Source organism: Phaethon lepturus, unplaced genomic scaffold (assembly GCF_000687285.1).
Source record: "Phaethon lepturus isolate BGI_N335 unplaced genomic scaffold, ASM68728v1 scaffold16903, whole genome shotgun sequence".
Lineage (NCBI taxonomy): Eukaryota > Metazoa > Chordata > Aves > Phaethontiformes > Phaethontidae > Phaethon > Phaethon lepturus.
In genome coordinates, this window is record NW_010527122.1 from 5,058 (window position 1) to 13,774 (window position 8,717).

Genomic DNA, 8,717 nt, shown 5'->3' on the forward strand with positions numbered 1-8,717 from the left:
CAGGAATGCTAAGCTAAGCTGATGTTGAAGGTTACTCATATTTGTAAAACACAGAAACTATTGTCCAAGCAACATGCAAATAGCAGGAAAAAAACCCCAACGTTTGGCACACATGAAGTAACAGCTTACTTGTAAGTTGCGTTAATGCAACAGCTCCTGGGCACTAGAAAACAAGGTGGTAGTATTCTGAAGAAACATCACTGACTCTCCCAAAAAGATAAAATACTTCTTTTTTACTTATAGTATGTAGTAAAGCTGTGCCAATAAACATCAGCTCAAAGCTGAGTAGGAAGAATAGCTATCTCACAGCATTGGTGATGAGTAAATCAACATGTCAGACACAAGATGAAGGGAACAGTATTTCTGCACAGCTGAGCTGCGGTCTGGGGATATCCCCCTCAAACTGGAGCACCCAGGAAACCGGGCAGAATTCCCTCGTAACAAAGAAGAAAAGGGGCATTTTACTCACACCTTACCTGGGATTGTACACTACTCCCATTTGCGGCGTTGTACTGACGGCCAAAGTTGAAATACTAAGGTTTCTCTTTATCACAGCAATGCAGTCACAGGCAAGACACTTCCCTCCCGCTGGTCAAATGAGCCTGCCCTGCTGAGCTACAGGCAGGACCTGCCTGCTGTTGTGAGACATACTGCCTGGTCTACTTCTTGTGCTCATCGGGGAAAGGCACAGGCAGCCCTGTCTGGCATCATGCCTTCTCATTTCGTTTTCCTGTGACCACTGCTGAGAAATGACGGGTAACTACAAAATTTTTGACTCCTAAAAGCTGTGGAGAGTAGGATGGCATGTCCTCACTGCAGTGAGTAGCCACTCTCGTGAGTTCTAGCTGCACTCCACCGTGGCAGACCTCCTCTTTGAGCAAACAAACTAGTGTGGTAAGACCGATGACATCACAAGCACCATGTGGAACCTGTCCATAACATCTTGCTTTTCTTGACTACTGTCTTTAATCTGCAGATGAAACTGCAAAATCTACTTGATGTGTGAGAATAGAGGATACTGCCACTTGTTAATTGAGATTTGACTGGATTCGTCTCTCTCTTACTTGCTCTCTCTGCCCAATATTCCATCTGAACACTGCAGACAAATTAATTTTGAATATCAAACCTGATCTGAGATATCCACCCAGCAGCAGAGAACACTTACAAAAATTCAGGCAATTTTCTGACGTGAACATTGATTTGCATCCGCTTGGCTGCTTGCAGGACAAGCCCCGTCAGCTGGGGAATAAAAGAAATCAGTGTCAAAAAAAAAAAGTAAACATGAAATAATAGGAGCTGGGAGAATACCACCTCATATTTACACTGGTGTGGACCTGACAAGGAAAGACAAGACCCACTTAGTGGGTCTTATTTATTTTCCTTCACCAAGATACTCCTGTAACTCATATGCCTACATTCCAGTCTGCCTCTTAATTAAGGAGATGTGAAGAGGCTGCAACAGAGATAAGGGTGCCAGCGTGCTGTGCAAACTTACACCTGCTCTACAGGGAGATCCTCCTTCTTCCCGATCCAGCTGTAGTTTTGGAAAAGGCCATCGCCTAACAGCTGCTTGTGTTGTTTTCTGAGAACTGTTGCAGGGACTCTGCAATCTCAGCCACAAACCTTTCTTTCTAAACGGTGAAAAACAGGTACTGGCCACAGTCAATGGGAGCATACAGCCCCAGAGATAGTGAAACACTTCTCACAGTAATGCCATCACAAAAATATTCCTGTGCACCAAGTAAGAGCTGCAATTGGGTGCACAGGCATATTTTCCTCATTCAAGCAGCAAAATTTAGTCTGCAGGGTGGGTGGGAGGGGGGAGGCGCAGAGCTCATTTGACGGTAGTACAAAAAAGCTGGGTAAGTAGGAGCAGGGTCACAGGAAAAACCTGGCACCAAACCAGATACCAAGCAGCGTCTGCACTACACCTTAAGAGAGGAACTACGCAACTTCCTCCTGCTTTAGCTACACAGCTTCGTGAGTCAAGAGTACTCTGTTTCTGTAAATGAGGCAGGTCATGATTTTGCTCTTTAAACTACCTTCGTATGTGTGGATGCAGAGATCAGTGCTGTACTGCTTTTAGCTGGGACAGAATTAATTTTCTTCATAGTAGCTGGTATCAGGCTGTGTTTTGGAATTGTGATGAACACAGTGTTGATAACACATGGATGTTTTAGTTACTGCTGAACAGTGCTTACACAACCTTAAGACCTTTTCTGTTTCTCACACTGCCCTGCCAGGGAGTAGGCAAGGAGCTGGGAGGGGACACAGCCAGGACAACTGACCCAAACTGACCAAAAGGATATCCCACACCATATGATGTCATGCTCAGTGAGGAAAAACAGGGGGGGAAGCTTGCCAGGGCTGCTGTTGCTTGAGGACTGGCTGGCCATTGCTTGGCTGATGGTGACCAAGCAGGATTTTTTTTGCATCACTTGTTTTCCTTTGATTTGTTTCAATTTTTTACTTTAAAAAACCAAACCAAACCAAAACCTTACTAAAGTGTCTTTATCTGAGCCAAATTTTTCTCACTTTTACCCTTCTGATTATCTCCCCAGTCCTGCCCGGGGAGAGTGAGTGAGCGGCTGTGTGGTGCGCAGCTGCCTACCGGGGTTAAACCACAAATGTAAAACCATGGATCATCAGCTGCAAGCTCCCTTTATTTCTTACGCTTCATGGTGGGAATACCAACAACTGTAAACTTCCCTGAAAGACATAATCACCACACTCTGTATCTCTCCTCTCACAACTCCATGCTATTTAAATTGAGTCCAATATCCACTGATTCTTTATTGATTTGCTCTCTTGGTCCCCATCCTTGGCTTCTTCAGCTTGGGGAAAACACAGTCAGGATAATACCCAAATGGTTGGGATGGCAGGGTGAACAGGACAAGTAGCCTCATCTGCTTCTAAGGAATATTTTAACCCCTTCATCTCGTCGTTACCAGTTTGATGGCATCTCATCATGTGCACAGGCACAATGGGAAAAGTATTTTAATTCTTGCCATCCAGCAAAGTTAGCTCTATACAAGCAAATACAAATAGTTCAGTTCTATCACATAAACTAGTACAGCTTCCCTGAGGTCAATGGGACTATGTCGATACACACCATCCAAGAAGGTGACCTAAACCCATGTGCTTGGAGTCACCTCCTAACTCTTTAAAAAAGGCTGCACTTACAGGATTGATGTCCAGAAACGTCTCATGATATTCCTTGTTTGGGTGCATACCCTCTATGTCTTCTATAAACTTTTTATCTGCTTGGTAAAAATGTGGAGCGGATAGAAATATTGGAGCACCTGGAATGTGAAAACATAGAAAGTCACCACGTAAAAAAGGCAGAGCAGGATTCGAGGAAGTCTTTAAGGAACTCAAAACTCCTCCTACTGTGCCATTTACAGTAGAAGGAAAAATCCATTCTGGAGCTACAGAATAAACACTCGGCCTCCCTGTCTTCAGAACAAGCCAAACTTGCCCTTGTGCAGCATCAGCACGGCTTCACGTCTCAAGTTTGTGTACCGGTCTTTTGCACTGTTTTCATTCAACTACTCAAACGTGACAGCTACTGGAGAAGAGCAGAGGATAAATGCACAAACTGTTCAGTATGGATCCTGGTACTTCCTTCTAACATCGCTGGAGCAGACAGCATCTCACAGGAACTTCCCCTTAGTTCACTACTGCAATTTTACAACCAACTGATTACTTGTCGATGACTGGTTTCACTGAGCAGAGTCATATCCCTATAGGTCTCATCAAACTGTCCTCATATATTTCAGATAGAAAGCAGAAATATGTTCCCTGGCGATGTCCGTCCAGCCCGCTTCCACTGCTCAGTAACATACCTTGCTTGCAGATGCTGACGTTGAGGACACCTGTGCCAGGGCAGTTTCCTGGCGGCACGCAGAATCCAGCATTGTCCGGGTTAACCGTTGTGTTGGCAAACACCATAGCAGAGGGCACATAGCGGTAGGTTGGGATGCCTGAAACAGTTCCTGAGCTGTCGTACACCAGGTAAAAAGATCTGCAAGGAAGAAAAGCCAGCCTCAGATTTGTTAGTCTTGAGCACACACTGGCACCTGCTACAGATGTCTCTTTCTGATGCCTGTGTATCTACTTAAGTTTGCTGTAAGCTACAGGCTTGGTGAAGCCCATTCCAAACATGTTCTATATACAGTTTAGTAGGTTTTTGATCAGCAAATACACCTCTCATCATTCTGCTGCTGCACAAAGTAGACGATCCTGCGCCAGCTGTGCTGCTCCAGGGACACTGATGCCTGCCTTCAGCATTTCAGGGTCTCGCTCTGGTCCCCATGTTGCTATTGAGTGTTGTGCAAGATACAGCTGGTACGTGCTACTGAGAGGAGCATGGAAAGGAACACAGTTGTGGAAGACAGAACAATTTGGCAGGTCCTGAACTGAGCTAACAGACAACTTGTATTGATTTAAATAAAGAATTTCAGATTGGTTTTGTTCTTCAAAGACAGGGAAATGGGCAAGGGAGGAGACAAGGTGGAACATAAAGAAGGAAACACCAAGATTTTCTGCATCTTCTTGCATTTCAAACAGCGTTATGTCAGGTCCTGAATCTCTGAAGAGGGCAGTCTGGGTTCTCTCAAAAAGCAGGGCACAGAGGAAGATTTTGGAGGAAAGAAGCTTCAGGCAAGGTTCATGTAAATCCTTCCATCCCCCTCATTACTAGCCTGGCAAAGCACTCTAGTCTGTCTTTCCAGTCATCTTCAAATTTTCACTTTGTGTTGATTTTGCAATACTACATCCTTAACTTGATGCAGATAGAGTGTTTTTTGGTGTAACTCTCTCATCCTTATACCATGAATAAATGCAGAACACTCATGGCGTTAAAAAAATAAAATCACAGGAGGAAGAACACCAGCCTAACCTGAAACCTCAAAAGGAATGGACATGAATGCTCTGCTTTAAAGCCTGAGCGACATTTTCGTCTCCTTACCTGCAGAAATCAGAAGAAAAGATATAAATGTTCTCATCTTTGCTAATCAGTGGGTGAAAGGATGTCCCATCTGTTCCATTGATCATGTTACATGTCTCTGTTGTCCACCAGCTCAATGACCTGAAGAAAACGAAGCAAACAGCGTAAGGGTGGTTAGGCGATGCCAGCTCATGGTCTAAGCAAACGAGAATCAGACCCGTTCAGCTCTAAGGCCTCTTGCCTCAGCTCCGCTAACATAAAAGGTGATTAAAATGAATCTATACTCTCTTTGAACTGGCGCCAGGCAAGCAAGAATACGTCTGCAAGAGTTCCTCCCACGTATGTAATTCCTGGCAGATGTTTTGTTTAATGAGAGAGGGATGCTTTAGGTAGTTTATCTTTGGCTCCTTTGTAATACACGCAGGCCCCTGAAGAGGCGTTTATACCCAGGCAGAAACTGTCCCAGGCTTCGCTGTGGGTACAGAGCAGTAAGGAAGCGTGGCGTCTGGGAACACTGGCTGTGTAGATGCGGGAATACTGTCCCCACAGGTGGCTGGGGTGGGCGTCCTAGAGGAGGGAGTGGAGAAAGGGGAGCAGTCCGGGATTCAGAGGTGAGTATTCACAGCAGCCTGCTCTCCAAGGGCCGGGGCTGTTTTCCTCTCATAGTTGTATGACACATACCAAAATACTGGGGTGCTGGTCTGAAGCTACAGCTGCTAAGAGCTACTGCCATCCTCAGAATAAAAGGACCCCTTTTTTTTCTAATAAATGCTTATGTTCATCCAAAATGTGAAAAGGGGCAGATTTTGACATTGGCCACACCATGCTTAGAAACTTACTCTTTTCCTTTCCATTCCACAATCCTTGTGAAGTTAAGGTAGTTCGTTTCCCCACTTAAGAAAACATATTCTCCATCATCGGTTCCATTCATCTGCAAACAGATACATGCAGTTTTCATAACTCCGCTCATTCTGCAACACCTGGCTGGTAACTACAACAGGGTGGCAGGAGTTTAAGCTGTCAAATCCACCCTAGGAGAGATGGACCTCCCCTGAGGTAACTGCAATTCATTAAACTCCACCTTGAATATAAATGAGGTGGAAGTGACTGGGCTAGATTCTTACACCCCCCAAGTGAAGGAAATGTAACATTAGATTAGCCCTTTTTTCCTTTTAAATTTGCCACTGAAAAAACAGCCCTTAGCAAAAAAATAAACCCACAGAAAATAGTCTGAGCACTGCAGACGATCTCCAAGAAACAAGGAGTCCCCACAGCCCAAAATGAGGTGCAACCAGAAACACTGGGGAGGCCAGTAATGGCTCCAACACAGAAATAACATGCAATTTCAATCCATTACTAAGGAAATAGGTCAGGAAATTTTGCTAGTAGTACACATAACCGGCCCCACAAAGCCCACGTTACTCAAGCGAGCACAAGCAATAGTGGAGCAGTTTACATCCACCCTTGGAAAGCCAATCCACACCCGATAAACAGAAGTTGGACAAAACGCTCGCAACTGCGCTACCAGCCAGTGCCTAGATACAGCCAGACTGAAGAGGGAACATCCTTTTGCTACCCCTGCAGCCCACCTCCTGGCCTGAGGCAAGGCACATCCTCCTCAACTGGCTGGTGACGACACTCCAAACTCTGTAGCAATGACATCATTCTCCATCTAAAGCATCAGAAAGTCTTGCATACCAGTTACCTTATTAAAGAAGCCAAATACTGGATCGATCTCAGGACGCAAAAGATGAATGGTTGACAGGAGCCTGTCTTTGTAGCCCCACAGTAATTCATGAACAGTGTGAACTGTAAACAGGGATTCTTGGTACAGCAGCAGCAGCACCTCTGTGGCAAACTGAAGAGGGGTTGACCTGGTCCACTCCATCGCAGTCTGCCAGGGGATCGGAATAAGGGAGCAACGGTCAGATTTATTGTAGGATAAATAATAGCAGCTGCATACAAACACAGACACATTTCAGCATCGCAACATTTCAACCATATTTTCAGTTTCGTTATTTCCACTTGCGGCAAGTAACATGCTGGCTAACAGGTTCTTCGGCTTTTCTCCCACAGGGATGTGCTCTTGCAGGTTCCCGTTCAGCCTGGCACTGGCACCCAGCTAGCTCAGTTCCATGCCACTAACTGCCATCGTCTTAAGAACGGATTTTAAGTGAAATGTGCAAAACAGCTTTCTAAACAGCCTGAATTTCTCAAGTATACTACAGCTGGCGACGTGCTTTGAATTTCACCCTTAGGAAGTTATGGTTTACATGTTTTAAAAGCCATTTTTTAAAAGATAGCCATTTCTCCAAAATGCAAACAATACCAAAATTTGTTTCCTTTCTAGGTGACAACTGATTTTACAACACATCTTTAAAAAAGCAGAAACAAAAGAAGGGACTATTCCTTGGGAGAAACAACCTGTAGTTCTTCTAGTACTGCCTGTTACAGTACATCACAGTAAAAAATCTGAACAAGAGGTAATACTTGCCACTACACAAATGCCTGGGAGTAACTGTACATACAGTGACTGTATCGTTTGCAGCTGTTAGTAAGCTGAGTCCCATCTACTACTATACACAGTGCATTTATGTATTCATTCATAAAACCAGGCAAGACATTTTTGGAAATGCTGGGGAAAAAGTAGAAAATAACGTACCCTGTAATTGAAGTCAATTAAACAGGTACAGGGAGTAAAGGCTTAGTTACACAACCAACAAGTCTTTTAGTACCGTCTAATTTCCTTTGGAAGGTACGACAGCTTTAGATCTGCTTGTTCTCATACTATCCATGTACGAGACCAAAAATTATGGTCCGCCTCTGATTACCAAAAGGACACTTTTTTTAAAGCGTACTTTCACCTAACACAGTTTGGGTGTGCATGTTTTAACTTCAAGTTTATTCTGAGAGCACCTTTTCATTCAGCTGTATCTGAAACTCCTCTGCTATATATATATATTTTTTTTCCCCCAGCTTGAGAGGCAGACTTGGAGGCAATTTTTGCAATTTTGACAGAAACCACCCCAGGTATTTCAAGCTTTCTCATTCAAGTGTCAGAGTTCTTCCTATGCATTTGACATCACTCACTCTAGTTTCACTTACTCATGGAAACCCAACAAGCCCGATTTCTGCTCATCTCAGAAGTGTGTGTCAGCACTCAGCGCAAGAGTGAGGCACTAACGCTTAAGAGGCGTACAGTGAGGGAGGAACAGAACAAAAAACCCCACAACAATCCAAACCAAAAAGGAATGCAGTGCCTGCCCCAGACGTAAGCTGCCTCTCTCGTTCTTCAATCACCTTTATCTACCACAAAGGGAGAGACAGTACGAAGCAACAAGTTGCTAGTTATCAAGTGTGTTGGGATGATTTCCAAACAGAAATGAAGGAGAACTCACCACTGCAGGAATATTAACCGTTCTAATCCGGTCCACTTCAGGGTCTCCAACCGACTTCTGAGGGTCAAATACATATGTCTTTGGATTCAGAGCAGATACTTTGGTACCGTTGTCCAAAAACTGAATATGCACTCTTGGCCTGTATTCTCTGAAACGCAAGACAGTTTATTCTCTAATCAAGTTAAACAAGTGCACATAATATTTACTGCAATCAACTTATGGCTATTCTATTGCTTTAAGAACTTAAAGGGTGGGATTTCCAGTTCATTAGGAGTAGACTCATTTTTTGCTACTGCTGCTCTCAGCAACAGAACTCCTCTTTGTGTCGGCTAATCCAACCTCACAGTGTGTTTCCAAAAATGCCACCCCAC

General features: G+C 44.2%; 1 protein-coding gene across 1 annotated transcript in view; it reads right to left on the bottom strand.

Annotated features, from left to right (window-relative positions):
* SCARB2 (scavenger receptor class B, member 2) overlaps positions 1–8,494 on the bottom strand; it is a gene marked incomplete at its 5' end in the record, with an annotated part of 11,740 nt that extends 3,246 nt beyond the window's left edge. The window contains 7 exons of the mRNA XM_010283294.1: positions 1,166–1,239; positions 3,184–3,302; positions 3,846–4,024; positions 4,970–5,089; positions 5,788–5,879; positions 6,654–6,842; positions 8,347–8,494. Of these exons, the coding sequence (XP_010281596.1) occupies positions 1,166–1,239; positions 3,184–3,302; positions 3,846–4,024; positions 4,970–5,089; positions 5,788–5,879; positions 6,654–6,842; positions 8,347–8,494 (921 nt within the window). The remainder of the gene's footprint in view (positions 1–1,165; positions 1,240–3,183; positions 3,303–3,845; positions 4,025–4,969; positions 5,090–5,787; positions 5,880–6,653; positions 6,843–8,346) is intronic.
* Positions 8,495–8,717: the final 223 nt, after the last annotated feature.